Source organism: Notothenia rossii (assembly GCF_949606895.1).
Source record: "Notothenia rossii genome assembly, chromosome: 7".
Taxonomy (NCBI): domain Eukaryota; kingdom Metazoa; phylum Chordata; class Actinopteri; order Perciformes; family Nototheniidae; genus Notothenia; species Notothenia rossii.
In genome coordinates, this window is record NC_136905.1 from 12,927,701 (window position 1) to 12,952,235 (window position 24,535).

At 38.4% G+C, this 24,535-nt stretch overlaps 1 protein-coding gene across 1 annotated transcript; it reads right to left on the reverse strand.

Annotated features, from left to right (window-relative positions):
* Positions 1–11,199: 11,199 nt before the first annotated feature.
* LOC307013534 (B-cell receptor CD22-like) lies at positions 11,200–18,123 on the reverse strand (the record flags this gene model as incomplete). Its single annotated transcript, XM_079640934.1, has 9 exons — positions 11,200–11,370; positions 12,488–12,557; positions 12,794–12,884; positions 13,606–13,905; positions 13,985–14,251; positions 15,811–16,071; positions 16,153–16,404; positions 17,421–17,717; positions 17,802–18,123. The coding sequence occupies 9 exons, from the start codon at positions 18,121–18,123 to the stop codon at positions 11,200–11,202; spliced, it is 2,031 nt and encodes a 676-aa protein (XP_079497060.1).
* Positions 18,124–24,535: the final 6,412 nt, after the last annotated feature.

Sequence of the window (24,535 nt, forward strand, 5' to 3'; positions counted from 1 at the left end):
CATACGTCTCTCCTGATTGAAATGAAGGCATACACTGTTATGAATGAACTATTAAATGGTTATTATTAAAACGTTTGTTCTAATTTGCTCTTTTTTTCAATCAAAACCTGTATCTGCAACTTAATAATGGCACACAAATATCTGCATTTTCGTTCAATCATGCAGTCTTTGATTCATATTTAGCTATTTTGCAATGTGCTGTTTATTCTCTTTCAAATACAGTAGGTTGTAGAAAGTTGCATAATGTCCAGTCGTCCCTATTATTAGTTGTGCTTAGTGTCAGTTTTAACAATATTTTCACAATTACTAATCATTGTTCCTGTGTCGTGTGTTTGTATATACTTGTATTTCTTATTTATAGTAAAGTGTATTACCAAATATCTTACATTTATATTATAGCTTTTTCAGTGAAACTCATAAAGTTGATGTCCTAGGAGTATTTGTTGTAGCACTTTAGATAACATTTCACAAAACACTGTTATTTTCTATATTTATTTATTTCCAACAAATATGAGTGGACTTTCATCAAATCATGCACACACACTCCTACATCCCTGACACCTGCGTAACTTATTACCTGTTTATTTTGTTAAGTATTTTAACGATGACCACTGTTTCCTTGCAGTGCAGTGTGCACATAGCAACACAGTAATAAGCTGGTAAATAAATGTTCTTTATTGACGCAGAACACAATTTCCTTCCTGTTAGAGAGTTGGTGCTTAAGAGGATCTTCATTAAGATGTCATTTTTACATGATCAAGAACAAACCAGAAACAATCTAATTGTGTATTTGGTCGTGATATATATATTTATTTGCACCAGTCGTGGCACCTTTAGAGCAAATATCGTGCTCTTTTGAGATGCTTACTGTAACAGATAAGAAGAGTCTATATAAGGCTTTGACCTCATGTCTCAGACGCTTAACCACTTCTGTCTTTCTTACAGCCAACTAAACTGACATCAGTGCTGTTTGAAAATCAGCCTACAGTTTGTAACATTACATTCTTGGTTTGATTCTAGAAGAATCCCAGCATGAATACTTGTATGTCAAACACCAAGTATCTGTGTTTTAATCAAACTGATTCACTTTTCCTTCATCGTGTTCATCTCTGCGTAGCTCCTAAATGTGGCTGCTGAGGAAAGTTCAGAAATAGTTTCTGCTTGTTCAAAAACATCCCACACAATGCCCACTGGCAACTAGTTTGGTAAAGTCTTTACACTTCACTTTGTTTTCACTTATATTTAGTTCAACTTGACTGTTTCATTTATGACACTTTATAACTTCTACTGTTTTTGCATGTAAAGTATCACATTGTTGTTTCTTCCCTCTTTCTGCATTGCCTTTCATTTTGTTTCTCTTCACTTCCTCTTTGTTTCAAAATGACAACATGATCTGATGAAACAGTTGAGTACTTGAGTGTGGAAACAAATGTCATATTTTATATTTTTCTGTTTATTGAATATGTAAATCAACAGCTCACTTTTGAAAACACATTTATATTTCATTATAAAATCTGGTGTGGAACATTGTTATGTGGATCCCTTAGAAATGACTGATGGGACTTGCATTAATGTAGTAAAAAGAGATTCTAAACTCTATGGTGCTGGAGGCCACACCCCGAACACATCTTTCAAAAGCCATCAACACGCGACACCAGTCTGACATGACTCAGTTGTTGGACTATTACCACTGACCCTTCCATGCTGGTGAAACCTTTATTTGTTTCTTTATCAATTTCTGAAACATAGATCAGTACTGTATATACTACTACTACTAATGTATTTATTTCTTCTCTAGAAACAGAAAATATCGTATGCTGACCATCATTGTTGGCTGTAAGGTAAGATATTTGTTTTTTAAAACTCAAATGATTGCAAGTCATAAAATGGCAGGCTTATTTTGTTAGCTAATTCAGTCAAATGTTGTTTGTTCGTGGTAAGAATAATTGACATACCTTTTAAAGAAGTTTTGTATTTATTTTATTACTTTCTACATAAAATGTTTTGCAAAACATTTTAAATAGTTATCAGTATATTTATATATAGTTTTTTATTTGTAAGAATAATGTGCATACCTTTACAGAATTGCCATCACAACATATGCAAAACATTTTAAATAGTTATCATTCGTTAACATCTTCATGCTGGCTCCCTTATTTTATCTTTGAAAGGACGACATTATTTCCTCTCTTTAGTGATGACACCAGTAACAGTAAGAGTACATTGCAATACAAGTTAAAGCAATAGTTTAAAAGCATACATTTTATTTATAACTAATACTTTTCAATAGTATTCATTATGTTTTTGAAATAAGCAGCACTGCTTCTCTACTGTGTGAAGCTTGAAATTACTCAAACTGGGTTATTCTTTCAGCAACAAAAATCAAACGTCACATTTGATCATATTTACTTTGTGAAGTATGAAGTGAAGTTAATATAATTCCCCCCTATAAAACATGTATTCTTCTTTACTAGGGCTATTCATATTGAAGTAGTTAACTAGTTAATCAAATGAATACATTTCATGTCTGTTGTGTGTGTCTGGTGCCTCTGTAGGAATATCAAGCTGACAGAAAAGCATGACGGGTGCTTTAAAGGTTTTCCTCCTTCTACTTCAAGGTAGGGTTTCCAACAATTGAATGCCTTTCGATGTCTTTAGATTACTCACAAAAAGTGCTAAATATGCTTTTTTTTTTTAAATTAAGGTTTTTGTGAGTGTGTGCTGTTAATTTGGACGGGTTTGTTTTCTTTTAATTATGTTTACATTTCTGCTTAATTTTCTTTATTTTTTTTAAAGATGAGCTACAGTGTAGAAATGGCAATGAAAATCTTATGACCCGAGCTCCTCCAACGATGCAACATATATAATAACATACAATATAAATCTATATACATGTAAATAGAATAGGATATATACAAGAACAGAATATGAAATTAAATATTGTACATTAAGACAAAGTTAAATCCGGTTTATTGCGGTGATAACTATTTAGATAAATAAGTAGATCGCAAGATGACAAACAGATGAATGTTTATCGAGGCACTTAACAGAGCTCAGGTGATTAGCAGTCTTATGGCCTGTGGGATAAAACTGTCCCTGAGTCTGGTATTTGTTTGAATACTTCATTTTTTTAACCTTGGCAGATTTTTAATTTATTGCTTTTATTTCACCTCAGGTAGCTTATGCGTGAAGTGGGAAATCACCATGCCTCAGAGAATAGATGGACTAACTGGATCCTGTGTGAAGGTCCCCTGCACTTTCGCCGTTGACTCAACGTTTGATGGACTTCTGGATGGTTCCTGCAAAGCAATTTGGAAAAGACGAAGCATGGACGGAACAATTGTGTTTGATTCCAGCCTCACTGGAGATCAGGCAAGCAGAAACATTCTGCAAGGAAACCTCACAGGGAACCTGCTGAACAAGGAGTGTACCACCATCTTCTACAACATGCCACCGTCCCATTCTGACAAATACTACTTCATGATTCAGTGTGATAACAACCTGAAGGGCACCTATCCAACAGGAGTCCGTATCACCATTCAAAGTTTGTATTGTGTCTTTTAATTTTTTCACTTTACACATCTTTTGTTTTCCCTTTTGTCATTTACTTGTTTTTTTTACTCCTCAGATTCACTGGACCAACCTACCATAACTCCATCTACACTGGAGGTAGAGGAGGGGGCTCTGGTGACGTTGAGCTGCACGGCTGTAGCTCCGTGTCCCATCCTTCCCCCAGATCTGACTTGGACCCCCAGGATAGGTGACATTGAGGAGAAACATGAATCTGAATCCATGGTCTCTGTTATGAACTTCCCCTCTTCTTACCTCCACAATGGACAGAATCTTTCGTGCACCGCTCTCTACAAACGACAAGCTGGCAACACCGACCTTCGGTTGGAAAAGTTTATGACCCTCCATGTTCTTTGTGAGTATGTTTCAGGCCTTTTTCTGGTTGCTGAGTTGGATGTTGATTTAGTTCACATTTAATCATTCCCTTCATTTGATATAATGTGATGTTAGGAAATGTTCCTCTGGGGACTCTGCAGAGTATTTGGATCAAGTTGTGTTTACTAAACTGCAGACTTGATTATCGAGTGGAAAAAAAGGGGACACTAAACCAAAGTCATTTATGAGCTGACTTGAGTTTATTCTTATTTTTATTATTTAAAGGTCACATATCATGCAAAATGCACTTTTAGATGTCTTTAATAAATATGTGTAGACATCACCAAGTGTCAGAAAATACAGCCCTCTCTCTTTTCCTGCTTGCCCACATCTCTAAAAATAGGGGTACAATGGAGCTGCTTACCGTTATTATGTAATATCGGAAATGTGAGCTGGCTTTACTTCCACGGCCCTATCAGAAACGTTGCTGTATCAGAAACAATGTGCAACGTTTTGGAAGTAATATGGTCTGTGTTTACATTAGCAAGCAACGGACTCGGAATCAGCACTTCTCTAACAGGGCTGAAATAGAGGGGTATGAGGCATGGCTAGAATGGGTGATCTGTTTGGTATTTTGAGCAAAACACTTCAAAGACATGTTTTTCATATATATGAGACATATAATATAGATGCCTAAAAATAGTATAATAGGAGACCTTTAAAGAGGTTTTTCACATTCTCCCAAAAGTTGGTAAGACTTGTATTGATTCATGAAGCCATCATAATGCTTTAATATTAACAACCTTGGTAGTGCACACAATAGGGTGTTTTGTACATTGGCATGTAGTATGTCTTTTTGACAAGTGCTATATGAGAAAATTTGTTTCACTTCCACATTTGTCTGTGTGAAAAATGTAACTACAGCCAGAAGCTGGTTAGCGTAGCACAGCACAAAGACTGGCAACAAGTGGGAAAACTAGCCTGGCTCTGTCTAAAGGTAACAAAAACAGTTTACTAGATTTTCAATCATCTCTTCCAGAGAACACATCAGTCAGCTACTCTGCTACAGTAAAAGAGGGCAGCTTGGTGAATCTGACCTGCAACGGCAATGCCAATCCAGCTGTGTACACTTGGTACAAAGTGAATGGAGGTCAGGTGACCGATGTGGGTTCGGGGAAAAGGTTTTCAACCACTGTGTCAGAAGTTGACAAACAATTTTACTGTGAAGTCAGTAACAGATACGGGACCCAGAACTCATCCATCACTCAGATAGACGTACAATGTAAGTCTGATTGAAAAACAGTCAAACAGATAAATATTGACCAGCAACATTTAAAAAGATATTTATTTTTGTTTTATTTAGTTCCTCCCAAGGAAACTACAATAATCATTGAGCCTAAAGGTCCACTTTTGGAGGGCAGCTCTGTTTCTCTGCTTTGCAAAAGCCGGGCCAACCCACCTGTGACCAACTACACCTGGTACAAAGGTGATGAAGAGGAAAAGGAGGCTGGATCAAGTTTGGTTTTAAACAATGTCAAACCAAGCAGCAGTGGTGACTACTACTGTGTAGCAGAAAATGAGCATGGGGACCAAAATTCAACACTGATTCGGCTGGACATTCAGTGTAAGTTGATTTTCACCGTAAAGACATTGATTTACACTGTCAAGTTCAACAGACTGAATATGGCTCTGCTGTATAGAGAGTAGTACTGTCTCTGAGGCCAAGACTGACAGTATAGTCCAGTGGTTCTCAAACTTTTTCTGTCAGGCCCCCCATTTGGAAAAAAAAAATGTCGGGCCCCCCCAACACAAATAGTCAGGCTCAGTGGCCAACACAAATAGTCGGGGTGCTGTGGGGTAGCTTGACGTTTCATAGAGGGTGCTCAAACATTTAGGGTTTCCCATTAATGTACCGGTCACCACAGTTGAATTTGAAACTACAACAATCCCCACGCATATACACAGTGTACCCACGGCTGTTACAATTAAGGCTTGATAATCAGCTCACGGCATAGGTGTAAGAAGGGGTAAAGTGCTATTTTTATAGGTGGTGTGTGGACCTCACACCACCTAGACCGGGGGGTCCGGGGGCATGCTCAACACCCATTTGAAACAGAACTGTAAACAGATTTACTTTTTCTTTATGGATATTTTACAAATCACCCTTTTAAACTTTGTTATTTTTTTACTGTCATATAGTATTTCATACCTGTTTTTAATTTAATCTCTTATTTTTTTATAACTATAATGATCATATAAAGGTGTGCCTCGGAAATAATTGTTTACATTAATGGTGACCAAAACGTTTGAGACCCACTGAGATAACACTGAGAGAGTCCTTTAGCTCACTGAGTCTCTCAGTCTGACAGGAGAGGACTCTCCTCCACCTTGTTGTTGAAAAAACTCCTTATATCCGTTAGCGTAGCTCGCTAGCACCAGAAGCTAACAACAACGATCTCCGGTACCGGTGCGCTCTCTCTCTCTCGCTCGTGCACGCACACAAAATGGCTCGTTCCACACACACACAGAGCTGAGCTTTAATGAAACACAGAGACCCAGACGTAATAGTACTGTACTGTATCATATTATTTTCGAATAAATAATTTTTCAAATTATGATTTTAAAAAATAATAATTTTATAACCATTTTTCCTCCTGGTCTCTCGGGCCCCCCCCTGTCATGCCTCCGCCCCCCACTTTGAGAACCACTGGTATAGTCTAAGGCAGGGATGGGCAACTTTGAGGATTGTGAGGGCCAAAAAAAAATTTCCTCACTACCAGAGGGCCACTTCGTGACCATTCACTTCCATCGGCAGGATACTATATCCACAACATTTAAATAGCCAACTTTAGCTACTAATTTAATGAAAATAACTAAATATATATAGGCAATAAATGTTTATTGTACCAAACACTAACACTGAGTTTAACAACGAATATTCATCTTTGTATTGTGTTTCTATGCTTCCCTCACATTCCATACATAAAACCAGGAACATATGCATTTTTCTGAACTTCACCCACAGCTGGATCAGTAAGCTATACATCAGGGATGGGCAACTTTGAGGATTGTGAGGGCCAAAAAAAAATGTCCTCACTACCAGAGGGCCACTTCGTGACCATTCACTTCCATCGGCAGGATACTATATCCACAACATTTAAATAGCCAACTTTAGCTACTAATTTAATGAAAATAACTAAATATATATAGGCAATAAATGTTTATTGTACCAAACACTAACACTGAGTTTAACAACGAATATTCATCTTTGTATTGTGTTTCTATGCTTCCCTCACATTCCATACATAAAACCAGGAACATATGCATTTTTCTGAACTTCACCCACAGCTGGATCAGTAAGCTATACATCTTTATGAGATACTTGTGGCCTCTCCTGCTGCTGCACAATAGACTGAATGTCAATATCAACATTTGTACATCCGATTTGCATGAGATGGAACAGTGTCTCATCTGTCAGTCTGTTTCTCTCCCTTGACTTGATGTGCTTCATCATAGAGAAGTTGCTCTCGCAGATGTAAGTGCTGCCAAACATGCTGGCCATTGAGAGCGCAAAATCCCTGAGGAGTGGAAAGCGGGACTCGGGTAGCAGTCTCCAAAAGGAAATTCCCCTCTCCTGGCGCTTTGCTAGAAAGGGGGCTGACTGTAGTTCGCACATTTCAAGCTGCAACTCAGGGGGCTGCTCGATGATTGCAGCCGAGAGGGGGTTAGTGAATAACTCGATGCGTGGCTGCATGGTGTGGAAATCTTGAAAGCGCTTCTTAAACTGCTGCTGCAGTGTTTCTATGTCGGCTCTGTACTTGGGTAATGTTTTCTCACATTCGGGGGCATTTTGGCGCATCTCTTCACATGACGGGAAGTGCGCCAGATTAGGACGGTCGGCTGAAAATCCGTCTTTAAACAGAGTCAGTTTAGTAACAAATGCGTTCATGTGCGCATATAGATCCAACACGGTTTGGCATCTTCCCTGTAACCGCATATTCAGGTGATTAAGATGCGAGGTAATGTCCGCAAGGAAAGCCATGTCGAGAAGAAAATCTGTATTCCTGAGTTTTGCGCAGTACGCACTTGTATCACATTGGATGGTGTCCTCCAAGAACACAGGGATTTCTGCGCGTAGCGCAAAAAACCTCTCCAAGCATTTTCCACGGCTCATCCACCTTATCTGTAAATCACCGTATGCGGCGTTCACTTAATCCAAAAAGGCTATAAACTTCCTGTGATTGAGAGACTGGTTCCCTCCTCGAATGAGATTAGTAGTCTTGGTAACTAAATCCATGACATGGCTAACGTTCGTTGATTTGGCACACAGAGCCTCCTGCAATATCAAAACGAAATTTGATTTAGCCTGATTTTTTTTTTACAACGAATGCCCACATTCAAAACCATTAGAATAGATAACAATAATGTTACCCACCTGATGTATGATGCAGTGCACTATTGGACAGTCAACGCCACTCTGGCGGAGGAGGCCGGCAAATCCAGTGCGCTTTCCTTGCATTGCTGGCGCACCATCGGTAACAACAGCTGAGAGCTTGTGAAATCCTCCGTGCGCACTTACAACATTTTCAACAGTGGCGAAAATATCTTGTCCTTTGGTAGTGCCATGCAAAGAAGCCAGTTTCAATAACTCCTTGTGCACTTCAAATGAACTGTTAATGTCCCGTGTGTAGATGAGAAGCTGGCTCACATCAGTCACATCAGTGCTCTCATCCAACGCTAAGGAAAAGTATGCACAGTCATGCATGACTTGTTTTACCTTTTGTTCGACATGATTTTGTATTTCAAATATTCTTCGTGTCACTGTCCGACGGGACAAAGAGACGGTTTCAAAGTTTTTAGCCATGTTGTCATCTCCGAATGCTTTAGCCATCTGGACTGCACAACTTTTCACCATTTCGCCGTCAGACAGGGGCTTCTTAGCTTTAGCAAGCTCAAGGGAAACGGCATAAGACGCCGTGAGAGACGATTGCTGTGTAGTCGTGGCTCTGGTAAAAAAGGTCTGCTGCATATTCTCCCTTTCAGGTCAGCAACGATGGCGACTCTGGCAGCTCCTGTGTGCTTTTCATATTTGTCTTTATGGGTGCTGTTGTAGTGGCGACTTAAATTGTAGTCCTTCATTGCCGATTTAGTTTCAAGACACACCAAACACATAGGTTTGCCTTTGAATTCTGTAAACAGATAATCTATTTCCCATTTTGGCTGAAAGAGACGGTTTTCTAGGTTCAGTTTTCTTTTTTGGGCGCTCATGTTTCTTTTCCCGCTAACGGAGGAAAGCCGCGAGGTAAACAGAAGACAATATACATTTGGCTGCAGGCCTCATGAATTTGGGGGGAGCGCCCTCTAGCGGTGAATATTATTAATTACAAGTGGGGTCTGGTTCAAATGATTTGCTTGTTTACAACTGTGAAACCAATATATTTTTGTAAATTGACTCGCGGGCCGCCCAAAGTGAGGGCGGTGGCCACATGCGGCCCGCGGGCCGCCAGTTGCCCATCCCTGTATTAGATCAAGTTATATCGACAGGTGCTGCTAGTATTGTGTTCACACCCTGTTGTAGTTTAAGTGTACACCTGTGCTGTAATGCTTCGCTCAGACCAGCAGGGGGAGCTCAGGCTCAAAGAGAAACCTGGCAGTAACAGACTCCCAGCTGCAGGCTGATGTGTTAAACTGCTGAAGGCTTGCAGCTGGTTCAGCGTTGAACCTCAGCCGCTACTCAAGCATCAAGTAACAGTTTCCCCCACTGCATTTATACACATCTGTTCAACATCTGGAGCCAGTGCACCTCCTCGTGTCACGCTAGACTATATCTGTGTTTTCTTCTACAGTAGAATGAAAGAGGCTCCAGGACTACGAGAACATCAGCACAGCACACTCAGCCGTATCTCCGACTGATGACACAGACACCAGTGAGGATGAATTAGAGATCAATTATTCACAGGTGAACTTCGAGTCAAACACTCAGAGAGCCGTCAGAGACTTGATCAACTCTGATGAAGAGGAGACGCAGTACTCTCACATCAAAATCTGAGTTTACATTATCTTATCCTGCCTTACAAGGTCAGCTAATTGTTAAATACAGTTTGGATTTCAATGTTTCACTGCTTCTCTCCTTTGATCAGTAAGTACCAAAATGGTGAGCTTAATCCAAACCCATGAAACCTACAATTAAAAAGAAAGACATTGTGTTTAAACTTCTGGGTTGTTGGGGAACCATTTTCCAAGCCCACCCCTTTGACCCAGTTGATCAGTTTGTACTGCCCTCTCTGAGTACAGGCCTGCAACTTTGGGCTTCTGTGCTCTCAGGATTTTGTTTCCCTGTTCCTGCCTGTTGGTGTCAGCTGATTGAGATGTTACAATGCTTTGCCTGTTTTATCTTGTTATGCAGAATGTTGATTATTCTCTCAGAACCAGATAAATGGGTCTGGGGTAGAGATCTTCAGAATTGGTCGGGCAACCGCTTTGTCAACTTCTTGCTGCAGCACATGTCTTGTGAATTCTCCGGCCATAACTTTATAATAAACCATCAGTGTTTGCCATCAAGTTCCAGCTCTCCCCGTGTCTCACTGTGTTTTCCATTACAATACATTATTTAAAAAAGAGTATTGACATTTACGACGATGGCTTTAATGTTGCAATATTATGCAGAAGAGGCTTGTTTCTGAAATAAACATGTTCAAACAATGTGCCAAATACATATTGATGCATGTCATTACGCTTTTTGTAATCTTTTCACAATTTGTATAACTGCCAACAACATTTCTTAGTTTTTGTATTTTGAAAAATAAATCTATAAAAAAAGCTTGACAAACTATGTCCAGCTGCTGCTTTCACGCTTTGCAAAGGCTTTAAATGTAAAATCATGATGCAAGATAGCGTTCAAATATTAAATATAGTAAAGGTCATGATTTCAAAGGAAATACGTACAGTTATAATTGATTGTTGGGTAACTACCTGCTATACAGTATGTATTCATTTTATGGTGATTGTGTTTTGCTATGCATCTTATGGACCAAATATGTACAGTAACAAAAGTCCAGAACTAAACTGGAAGTCTTTAAATAGGCTGCCTGCAGAGCAGTTTTTACCCCGCTGCTGCAGTTTTCTTTGTAGCTCAGCAGGGATCTGCTTGTAAGGAGAAGTCCTGTAGCAGTTTGAAGCGCATAATTCTGTGTTTCACTACCATTTCCATTAAACGTCAGCCATAAACTTTTCACCACAAGGTCTATGAGACTAAGGTGTCTTTTCTTGTTCCAATTGAGTGTCAGCAACGTTCTCTTCTTCCTCTGCATCTCCTTAGATCGATTGGATCTCATCATACTCAGCGGTCTCTGAGTCCAGGCCTGTGATCTCCTGCAGTTTAGCAGAGTCCACATTGACGTAATGGAGAGGTTCTTCCCCAGCTACTTCTTTCATTTCTAGAAAGGCTTGATTAACATAAACCACATCCACTTCTGAAGAGTTGATCTACAGAAAACAAAATAGTTGCTTTAGTGATGTAGAAAGGAGGTATAGTGCACAATAAGGCCCATTGTTAAACAGAACACTTTTGGGAAGTAGCTTGTTTGCCAGTAACGAGTCGCTAATTGCTTCCTTTTTTTTAAATACCATGTGGGAGAGTGGGGTAAGATGAGCCAGTGGGTAAATCGACCCACCCCCTTTATCTAGGGAACTGTGCACATTTGTTTTCTATATTTCTATTTGGCTGTGATGGAGAGAAGCACACGGTCAATGGGCTAAATAGAGCCAGTGGTTCAACAAGAGACAGACAGAGGAGATGGAGAGAGTGGCCACTGATGTCAAGAGTGGAAAATCCATCAGAGCAGCGACAAAAGACCGAAATATTGACAACCCTGCGTAGATACATGAAAAGTAAGGAGGAAAAGGAAAGGAAAACAGTAGGTACAGTGGAACAGCAGAGGCAAAGAGGGTCTTCACACAGGAGAGAGAAGGAGCTTGCAGACCAAAAACTGGCTGACCAGTTCCATGGCAAACAGCTCAGGTTTAAACTTCAAAAAGTCAATAGGTCAATTTACCCCCAGATGGCTTAATTTAACTCAAATCCCACTCAGATTGGGCAAGCTAAGCCACAAGACCACTTTTTTCTTTAAGAAATCATATTTTCATGACCTTTTGTGATATATGCATTAATTTCATTTTGATTGACAGAAGACATCCTGAAGTAAAGGTTGTTCATGTCACTTGACTTTTATCTCGTTTGTCGTTGCCTGGAGGTCAACATAATTAAAATGATGGCTCACCTTACCCCACTCTCCCATACTATGATGTTCTTGACATTTTTGACACTTTGTTCTGCATTTTTGTAAATGAAAAAATTACAGAACACTGACAAGCTTCACTACTGAAACAGATTGTATAACCGATTATTTTCGAAATGTTTCATTGCATACAAAACACATACTTTTTTGGAATGACTTTTAACGATCTATGTATTTTTGACATACCATACAATGCTGTTTTGACAAAGTATATTATATTTTTTAGGACTCGGCAAAAACAGCAAAAAGTACATTTTGTTGGGTATTTGGAGCTTCCTGCCAATGTGTGCAAGACATAAACTCACCACATTAGTAGCTAAAGGGTTGCAAGTCTCTGCCTTTCCCTTGTCGGAGGAAGAGATGACTTTTCCTTTCCTACGACAAACACAAATAAATTGCAAAAGAAAAAAATAGAGTCATTTATTAGAATTTTCTCATAAAGTCTTTCATTTAATTGTTTTCGGATATATTTAGCAATTGTTTGAGGTGGCCATGGTTGCGCTACTTCAATTTGCTGCCTGCCTGGTCCCCAGAGCTAACCCCCTGATGACTACCTCAAAATACATTTACAATATTAGTAGTAGCTTTGAAAAAAAAGGGTTGTCTCTCACCGGTAGTATATTAGCAGCAGCAGTACACACACCAGCAGCATCCCCAGAGCTCCCATGACAAAACTGATCCCAATTGACAAAGAGTGGAGGCCTGAAAATTCCCCACAAACCACATTGATCGTTAAAACCAGAGAGGGCCAGAATATGCAAAAAAACAAACAAAGTACTGTGGGGATTGCCCACAGTACTGAATGTATGTGAGTCGCTTTGGGTAAAAGCGTCTAACAAGTGACAGGTAATGTAATGTAACAATAACCACATTCTTCATTACAAGGACACTCTCTCTACGGCTAAATCCACATACCTGCACTATGAAAGTGATATATAAATAAAGCTTTATTATTATTATAACATAAAATAAATCTTTTATAACAATAGTTAATTACAATCTTTTTGTTTTACTTCCCCTAAGTTCTGTCATTACTTTCCCAGAAGCAGAATAAAAGGTTGCACTCACTGGCCAATGTATTAGTTACACCTGTTCAACTGCTTTGTGACACAAATATCTAATCAGCCAATTACAAGGCAGCAACTTAAAGCATTTGGGATGTAGACATGGTCAAGACGACCTGTTGAAGTTCAAACAGATCATCAGAATGGGGAGGAAAGGTGATTTAAGTGACTTTGAACTTGGCATGGTTGTTGCCATGAGTATTTCAGAAACTGCTGATCTATGGGAATTTTCACGCACAACCATCTGTATGGTTTACAGAGAATGGTCAGAAAATAACCACATTGATCATTAAAACCAGAGAGGCAGATTATGCAGAAAACCAAACAAATACAAATTCACCATCTCGCAATTCCTCTACCTTGCTCAGTTTTGCTAAGCAAAAAAATGTTAAAAGCAAAACTGTCAGAGCCCAGTGAGTTGATGCTGAGGCAGACTAGAGAGAGCGTGTCTTCGTCCAGATCGTACAGGGTGATGATGCTCTTCATGCCCACGTTCCCCAGGGACTCTTCCCTGATTGGGATGGCAGCAGAGTGATTGACAGGCTCTCCGGCCAACTTCCAAACCAGGGAGGGAGGCGGGTTCCCCTGGCTGTAGCAGGAACATCGGATCATGGATGAAATCTTGATGCAACGGGAAGAAGACAGGATCTCTGGAGGAACTGAGACAAAGAAGTAATTACATTTTGTTTAATGGAAACAAAGGATTGCCTCTAATAAAAAAAAGTGTATCAATCTCACATGTGACGTCAAAGCTGACACGCTCTGAGATGCCAGGTCCGTGGACATTCAGAGCTTCACAGTAATACTGATCTTCTGAGAGTTTAGTCACATTGAAGGTGAGGTCTCTCTCAGAGCCCATCACCTTCTCCTCTCTTCCAGCCGCTCTGAACCAGGTGAAGTTCACTGCTGCTGGATTGGCGATGCTTGTGCAGGTCAGAGTTACAGAGCTGCCGTCCTGCACCGGACCAGAGGGGTCAACAGACACCGAGGTGTTCTTAGGGAGATCTGAAAAGCATAGTGTTTAGCTGATGTTAATAGTTCATGCTATGTCAGTCACTTCAAAATAAAAAAGAATGTCTTGGTTTTAAGATAAGGATTTAGGCCAGTTGGAGTAGCTTACCACCAATGGTACAAGAATCACAGTTTGAGAATCACAGTCTATGTAAAGACACATTTACATTTTGAGTTGCCTTTTTTAGAAAACTGAGACAACAACCCCTTCATTCTCTGTGTTTGGAAATAACATCTTAATAATAAAACAAAAGAAAATAAACCAAACACAACATCCTCACATGATTTAAAGCTCACCTATTATGCAATATTTGAACAATATATTATGGGGCCTATTTCAATCCTGTTACAAAAGTGCTGATTATGGGTCTGGCACTTTAAATGTAACTGAGCAGCTCCTGGCCACGCCCCTTCGGAGCGTCTGCATGCAAGCGGTGAGCTCTGAAGAGAAGGCTGTGTAACCATAGAAACTCTGCTGAACGCTGCCTTCATTGAACACCATGTTATGTTCCAAACTACATTAGGCAATATTTCTGAAACAGTATGGAGCTCAAACGCTTTCTCTCTTGCGGGTTTACCTCAAGGACAGTACCTTTTATATCCGGCTTCTTTACACATATTCTCTCCAGTACAGTGTTAGCTCTGAGTTTGCTTGCTAATGTAAACACAGACTATATTACTTCCAAAATACGTCACACATTGTTTCTGATGTATACAGCAGCTTAACATGTTCTTTTTTCAGTGTTTACCGCTAGAACAGTGCTATTATATGCATTATATGTACATAACACAGTGGTGACTCGTCATCAGGGGCAGGGCATTAGGCACAGCCCCACATACTGTCAGCTGAAATGAATAAAAATTATAATTCAAAAAATATGTATAAAATATATGTTAAAATATATTTAAAGATCATGTTTAGTCGTCTGATTCGTCTCTACATTGCTGTTTTAGTCTGCGTTCTTCTGATTAGTGTCCACAGTGTGCCTTTTGCCGTGTTGAGCGATGTGGGTAGCTCTGGGCTGCCCCTCTCTCTCGCTGTAGAAATGAACGTGTACTGTGAAAACTACACTGTGCTGTGCATGCTCAGAGTATTTTTGTATTCATTGTGTGCGCCAAAAAAATAATCACCAGTGGGGCAAAGTGCTGGCAACCCCACCAAAAAGTCATCTCATAATTCAGAGGTGATTGGCTGTGAGTATGTGTGCCGCGAAAAGTGTAGTTGTGAAGAGGAGACGAGAGATAGCAGTGTATAGCGTTTAAAATCAGTGAAACGGAAAGAAAATGAATGAAGTTGACCATCTACTTCAGCTTTGGTAAGTTCATTTTATGTCATATATTTTGTTGATCTTCTGTGTTTTGCCCATAGGCTATTGCTCTGGTGGATCGATGGATATTGTGACCTCGGGGATGAGTGTCTGTGTTTTCCTTAGACTGTATATACTGTCAGTCTTGGCCTCAGAGACAGTACTACTCTCTATACAGCAGAGCCATATTCAGTCTGTTGAACTTGACAGTGTAACTCAATGTCTTTACGGTGAAAATCAACTTACACTGAATGTCCAGCTGAATCAGTGTTGAATTTTGGTCCCCATGCTCATTTTCTGCTACACAGTAGTAGTCACCACTGCTGCTTGGTTTGACATTGTTTAAAACCAAACTTGATCCAGCCTCCTTTTCCTCTTCATCACCTTTGTACCAGGTGTAGTTGGTCACAGGTGGGTTGGCCCGGCTTTTGCAAAGCAGAGAAACAGAGCTGCCCTCCAAAAGTGGACCTTTAGGCTCAATGATTATTGTAGTTTCCTTGGGAGGAACTAAATAAAACAAAAATAAATATATTTTAAAATGTGGCTGGTCAATATTTATCTGTTTGACTGTTTTTCAATCAGACTTACATTGTACGTCTATCTGAGTGATGGATGAGTTCTGGGTTCCGTATCTGTTACTGACTTCACAGTAAAATTGTTTGTCAACTTCTGACACAGTGGTTGAAAACCTCTTCCCCGAACCCATATCGGTCACCTGACCTCCATTCACTTTGTACCAAGTGTACACAGCTGGATTGGCATTGCCGTCACAGGTCAGATTCACCAAGCTGCCCTCTTGTACTGTAGCAGAGTAGCTGACTGATGTGTTCTTTGGAGGATCTGGAAGAGATGATTGAAAATCTAGTAAGCTGTTTTTGTTACCTTAAGACAGAGCCAGGCTAGTTTTTCCACTTGTTGCCAGTCTTTGTGCTGTGCTACGCTAACCAGCTTCTGGATGTAGTTACATTTTTGACACACAAATGTGAAAGTGCAAGTAATTTTTTCATATAGCACTTGTCAAAAAGACATACTAGATGACAATGTACAAAACACCCTATTGTGTGCACTACCAAGGTTGTTAATATTAAAGCATTATGATGGTTTCATGAATCGGTCTTTCCAACTTTTGGGAGAATGTGAAAAACCTCTTTAAAGGTCTCCTATTATACTATTTTTAGGCATCTATATTATATGTCTCATATATATGAAAAACATGTCTTTGAAGTGTTTTGCTCAAAATACCAAACAGATCACCCATTCTAGCCATGCCTCATACCCCTCTACTTCAGCCCTGTTAGAGAAGTGCTGATTCCGAGTCCGTTGCTTATTAATGTAAACACAGACCATAGTACTTCCAAAACGTTGCACATTGTTTCTGATACAGCAACGTTTCTGATAGGGCCGTGGAAGTAAAGCCAGCTCACATTTCCGATATTACATAATAACGTTAAGCAGCTCCGTTGTACCCCTATTTTTAGAGATCTGGGCAAGCAGGAAAAGAGAGAGCGTTTTATTTTCCGACACTTTGTGATGTCTACAGATATTTATTAAAGACATCTAAAAGTGCATTTTGCATGATATGTGACCTTTAAATAATAAAAATAAAGATAAATGACTTTGGTTTGTGACCTTTAAATAATAAAAATAAAGATAAATGACTTTGGTTTAGTGTCCCCTTTTTTTCCACTTGATAATCAAGTCTGCAGTTTTAGTAAACACAACTTGATCCAAATGCTCTGCAGAGTCTCCAGAGGAACATTTCATAACATCACATTATATCAAATGAAGGGAATGATTAAATGTGAACTAAATCAACATCCAACTCAGCAACAAGAAAAGGCCTGAAACATACTCACAAAGAACATGGAGGGTCATAAACTTTTCAAACCAAAGGTCGGTGTTGCCAGCTTGTCGTTTGTAGAGAGCGGTGCACGAAAGATTCTGTCCATTGTGGAGGTAAGAAGAGGTGAAGTTCAAAACAGAGACCATGGATTCAGATTCATGTTTCTCCTCAATGTCACCTATCCTGGGGGTCCAAGTCAGATCTGGGGGAAGGATGGGACACGGGGCTACAGCTGTGCAGCTCAACGTCACCAGAGCCCCCTCTTCTACCTCCAGTGTAGATGGAGTTATGGTAGGTTGGTCCAGTGAATCTGAGGAGTAAAAAAAACAAGTAAATGACAAGAGGTAAAACAAAAGATGTGTAAAGTGAAAAAATTAAAAGACACAATACAAACTTTGAGTGGTGATACGGACTCCTTTTGGATAGGTGCCCTTCAGGTTGTTATCACACTGAATCCTGAAGTAGTAGTCAGAATGGGACGGTGGTATGTTGTGGAAGATGGTGGTGCACTCCTTGTTCAGCAGGTTCCCTGTGAGATTTCCGCTTGCCTGATCTCCAGTGAGACTGGAATCAAACACAATTGTTCCGCCTGTGCCTCCTCTTTTCCAAATTGCTTTGCAGGTATGATCCAGATCTCCATTAAACGTTGAGTCAATGGCGAAAGTGCAGGGGACCTTCACACAGGATCCAGTTAGTCCATCTATTCTCTGAGGCATGGTGATTTCCCACTTCACGCATAAGCTACCTGAGGTGAAATAAAAGAAATAATTTAAAATCCACCAAGGTTAATAAAAAATGAAGTATTCAAACAACTACCAGACTCAGGGACAGTTTGATCCCACAGGCCATAAGACTGCTAAACACCTGAGCTCTGTTAAGTGCCTCGATAAACATTCATCTGTTTGTCATCTTGCGATCTACTTATTTATCTAAATAGTTATCACCGCAATAAACCGCATTTAACTTTGTCTTAATGTACAATATTTAATTTCATATTCTGTTCTTGTATATATCATATTCTATTTACATGTATATAGATTTATATTGTATGTTATTATATATGTTGCATCGTTGGAGGAGCTCGGGTCATAAGATTTTCATTGCCATTTCTACACTGTAGCTCATCTTGAAAAAAAATAAAGAAAATTAAGCAGAAATGTAAACATAATTAAAAGAAAACAAACCCGTCCAAATTAACAGCACACACTCACAAAAACCTTAATTTAAAAAAAAAAGCATATTTTGCACTTTTTGTGAGTAATCTAAAGACATCGAAAGGCATTCAATTGTTGGAAACCCTACCTTGAAGTAGAAGGAGGAAAACCTTTAAAGCACCCGTCATGCTTTTCTGTCAGCTTGATATTCCTACAGAGGCACCAGACACACACAACAGACATGAAATCTATTCATTTGATTAACTAGTTAACTACTTCAATATGAATAGCCCTGGTAAAGAAGAATACATGTTTTTTAGGGGGGATTATATTAACTTCACTTCATACTTCACAAAGTAAATATGATCAAATGTGACGTTTGATTTTTGTTGCTGAAAGAATAACCCAGTTTGAGTAATTTCAAGCTTCACACAGTAGAGAAGCAGTGCTGCTTATGTCAAAAACATAATGATTGAACACTACTGAAAAGTATTAGTTATAAATAAAAGTAATACTTTTAAACTATTGCTTTAACTTGTATTGCAATGTACTCTTACTGTTACTGGTGTCATCACTAAAGAGAGGAAATAATGTCGTCCTTTCAAAGATAAAATAAGGGAGCCAGCATGAAGATGTTAACTAATGTTAACTATTTAAAATGTTTTGAATTTGCTTTGATATAAATTCTGTAAAGGTATGCACATTATTCTTACAAATAAAAAACAATATATATATATATATATATATATATATATATATATATATATATATATATATATATATATACAGTATGTAACAAAATGACTGAATTAACTAACAAAATAAGCCTGACATTTTAGGAATTGCAGTCATTTGAGTTTTCTAAAACAATTATCTTACCTTACAGCCAACAATGATGGTCAGCATACGATATGTTCTGTTTCTAGAGAAGAAATAAATACATTAGTAGTAGTAGTATATACAGTACTGATCTACGTTTCAGAAATTGATAAAGAAACAAATAAAGGTTTCACCAGCATGGAAGGGTCAGTGGTAATAGTCCAACAACTGAGTCATGTCAGACTGGTGTCGCTTGTTGATGGCTTTTGAAAGATGTGTTCGGGGTGTGGCCTTCAGCACCATAGAGTTTTGAATCTCTTTTTACTACATTAATGCAAGTCCCATCAGTCATTTCTAAGGGATTCACATAACAATGTTCCACACCAGATTTTATAATGAAATATAAATGTGTTTTCAAAAGTGAGTTTTTGATTTACATATTCAATAAACAGAAAAATATCAAATATGACATTTGTTTCCACACTCAAGTACTCAACTGTTTCATCAGAGCATTTTGTCATTTTGAAACAAAGAGGAAGCGAAGAGAATCAAAATGAAAGGCAATGCAGAAAGAGGGAAGAAACAACAATGTGATACTTTACATGCACAAATAGTAGAAGTCATAAAGTGTCATAAATGAAACAGTCAAGTTGAAGTAAATATAAGTGAAAACAAAGTGAAGTATAAAGGCTTTACCAAACTAGTTGCCAGTGGGCATTGTGTGGGATGTTTTTGAACAAGCAGAAACTATTTCTGAACTTTCCTGAGCAGCTAAATGTAGGAGCTACGCAGAGATGAACACGATGAAGGAAAAGTGAATCATTTGATTCTTATAACACAGATACTTGGTGTTTGACACACAAGTATTTATGCTGAGATTTTTCTACAAGCATTTAATTACACAGAGAAAGTGAAACAGCACTGATGTCAGTTAACAAGAAAGACAGGTGTGGTTAAATCTCTGAGACATGAGGTCTAAGACTTATAGACAGATTCTTATCTGTTACAGTAAGCATGTCAAAAGAACAGGAGATTCGCTCTAAAGGTGCCACGACTGGTGCAAATAAATATATGTATCACAACCAAATAAACAATTACATTGTATCTGGTTTGTTCTGGTTCATGTTAAAACTACATCTTAGTGAAGATCCTCTTAAGCACCAACTCACTAACAGGAAGGAAATGGTGTTCTGTATCAATAAAGAACATTTTCTACCAGCTTATTACTGTGTTGCGATTTGCACACGGCACTGCAAGGAAATTTTGGACGTCGTTAAAATACTTAACAAAAAGAACTGGTAATAAGTTACGCAGTTTTCAGGGATGTTGGAGTGTGTCTGTGCATGATTTCATGCAAGCCCGCTCACATATTTGTTGGAAATAAATAAATAAAGATAGATATTTATTACATGTAAAACATGTATAGTGCTACAACAAATACTCCTGTAGGACATCAAGTTTATGAGTTTCTCTGACAAAGGTATCAGAAATATACAAGATATTTGGTGATACGCTTTACTATGACCAAAAATTACAAGGATATACAAATATGGACACGACACAGCACCAATGAGTAGTAATTGTGAAAATTTTGTTAAAACTGACACACATCTTGAGACGACAATAAACACAACTAATGAAAGGGACGACTGGAAGTTATGCAAATATTTACAACCTACTATATGTGCAATAACAACCTACTGTACATACAGTAATGAGCCTAAACAGCACATTGCAATATAGCTAAATATGAATCAAAGACTGCATGATGGGAAGAAAATTAAGATATGTGTGCCATTGTTATTATTAAGTTGAACAAATTGCCAATTAGAACAAACTTTTTATGAATAAACATTTAATAGTGCATTCATGACAGTGTATGCCTTCATTTGTTTGCATATCAAATGTACATTTCCAACTGACTTAATTCACCCTCCGGTATCATTCGATTGGACTACGCAAATTAGTCATTCGAGACAAAAATGTCCACTGCAAAAGACTTTGACAAAAACATTATATTAAAAGGTTTTTTTCACAACTTTTTTGGGTTCAATCTTTAAAACAACTTCCGCCCGAATAGAAAATACCAAAAATGTAATCATTTTCAGGATTTTAACTCTTTAAATGCCATTTTGAATACATGAAACCGCTGTTTTTTTTCATGATGAAAACAGAGAAAATTTGTTATTTTCCCAAAAATACATATCTGGGGACTGGCTCTTTTTTTTTATAACAGTCTTGGATATGTCAAAGATTAGCAACAAAATTGATTTTTTTGCATTATTATTTTTTGCACAAAATCAGATTGAACAAAAAAGTTACACATTAGTCATTCGGGACAAAAATGTCCACTTCCAAAAACTGCTCTAAAATGACAACAGATTCATATCTTTTAAAACTTTTTGGGGTTAAATCTTTCAATCAACTTCAGTCCTGATCAAAACTACCAAATGTTAAATTATGTTCAGGATTTTAACCCTTAAACTGCCAGTTTGAAAACATGAATTTGCGTTTTCTATGAGAAACATGCAAAAAAAGGCAGTTATGTTCCATATAATAAATGTTGGGGGGGTCGGCTTTTTTTTTTTTTTTTTATCACAGTCTTGGATATGTCAAAGATTAGCAACAACATTGATTTTGGTTGATTATTAGTTTTTGCACAAAATCAGATTAAACAAAAAAACTCACACATTAGTCATTCGGGACAAAAATGTCCGCTTCCAAAAACAGATTAATATATTTTTTAACTTTTTGGGGTTCAATCTTTCAATCAACTTCAGTCCTGATCAATCACAGAATCAGATTAAACAAAAAACGTACACATTAGCCACTCGTGTCCCATCCACTCCCATTATAACCACATCTTTTGATCTCTCCGCCATACCGGTATAAAATCATGCATTTTGTAATTTCAGGGTTTTATATTGGAGGAAAATAGTTCAATTTGTCCTTTTTACTGTATATCACCAGATTCGACATTTTACCATTGAATTACATGCTTGTCATTTCTTGGTTTCTTTGCCTGTTGTTCAACGGGGCCCTGACAGCCATTGAAATACATGTATGAAACTAATATGATGTCGGTGTGTTGGTATGGATGTGGAAGAGTGGTATCAGCTGAGAAATGTGTTTGTGTGTGTGTGTGTGTGTGTGTGTGTGTGTGTGTGTGTGTGTGTGTGTGTGTGTGTGTGTGTGTGTGTGTGTGTGTGTGTGTGTGTGTGTGTGTGTGTGTGTGTGTCTGTGTGTGTCTGTGTCTATGTCTATGTCTATGTCTGTGTCTGTGTGTGTGTGTGTGTGTGTGTGTGTGTGTGTGTGTGTGTGTGTGTGTGTGTGTGTGTGTGTGTGTGTGTGTGTGTGTGTGTTTGTGTGTGTCTGGATGTACAGTGTGTGTGTACAGAGACAACAATATACAGTAGATTTGGTTTGCAGCAAGTCGCAGTTTTCGCCTCATATCTTTCTTTCTTTCTCTCTCTTTTTCTCTCACTCCCTCATTCCCAAACTACGTCATGTTTTCAAACTGGCAGTTCAAGGGTTAAAATCCTGAACATAATTTAAAATGTGGTATTTTTGATCAGGATTGAAGTTGATTGAAAGATTTAACCCCAAAAAGTAAAAAAATATATTAATTTGTTGTCATTTTAGAGCAGTTTTTGGAAGTGGACATTTTTGTCCCGAATGACTAATGTGTAACTTTTTTAAACTAAACTAATAATGCAAAAAAAAATCAATTTTGCTGCTAATCTTTGACATATCCAAGACTGTTATTAAAAAAAAAAGAGCCAGTCCCCAGATATGTATTTTTGGGAAAATAACTCATTTTCTCTGTTTTCATCATGAAAAAAAACAGCGGTTTCAAGTATACAAAATGGCCTTTAAAGGGTTAAAATCCTGAAAATGATTACATTTTTGGTATTTTCTATTAGGGTGGAAGTTGCTTTAAAGATTGAACACAAAAAAGTTGTGAAAAAAACCTTTTAATATAATGTTTTTATCAAAGTATTTTGCAGTGGACATTTTTGTCTCGAATGACTAATTTGCGTAGTCGATTTATTACACAGTGAATTAAAGACCGATTTGAAAAATTGAAATCGGAATTCCAAAATAGATCGAGAAAATATCCTTGTTACAAAAAGTCAGGCCATTTGCACCAACACAACCAAAGTTATTGCAAAATGAAAAGTGAAAAATTACCCATATGGACAAAACGTCCACAGTGATACCGGAGGGTTAATTCATTCAAATGTAATTTATGAAAACAAATAGACAGGATATGGACATATGAAACAATCCAAGACTAAACTAAAATAGTGACTCAGCACCAGAGGTCGCGTTAACCGAATATTTTCCGTCAATGACGGATTTTTTCTATCAATGACGGAAAAATCTGAAAGCAGTCCGTCATTTTGACAGATTAGAACACAACTCGGAACAGCGCCAAAATGTCCACCAGCGGCCCACATTATATTACATCCTTAGTGGCCAGGTAGACTGAGGGCGATCTACTGTACTCTACTGTAGTCTGAAACTATTATTTAGTCATTCACACCCCTGTCCAGTTGGTGGCGAGTGTGTGTATATTAAGTAGCTATTGTCTAGTCTTGTTTTTGACCTCGTTGATTACCTTGTTATTTAACCGGCTTTAGCAATCGCAAAATGTCACGGCAGCTGATCGTCCGAAGCTTTTTTAATAAGCCCAGTAATTGTGATGGTGTGGAGAAAACGAGCTGAAAAAAGAGGGATTGATGCGGTGGGTGGAGGATGAAGGACAAGCCAGTAAGTTTAAGTGCCTGAGGAGGGAAGATGGCAAAATGTTCTTCGACATCTGTAGAAAAGCTAAGATGAGCTACAGCAGGTCAATTGAATTGTTCTTGTAAATGTTTTGTTCATATTTTGATTGTAATTGTCTCATTTAAAACTATGGCATTGTTCATATTTGCCTGTTTAGGCACCATGGTCGCAGTGTTTTTAGCGGCCTCTGCCCCCCTCTGCTGCAGGGGCGGTTCTAGAGGGTGGCCAGTGCCCCCCTAACACTGACCTCTGACCCCCCTTTGCCCCCCCTAAAAATGAAGAGTGAAAAAAGTGAAAATTTTTTATGATTTATTACACGATTTATTGAATGACGGAATAGGCGGAACTAACGCTATTCATCATTCTA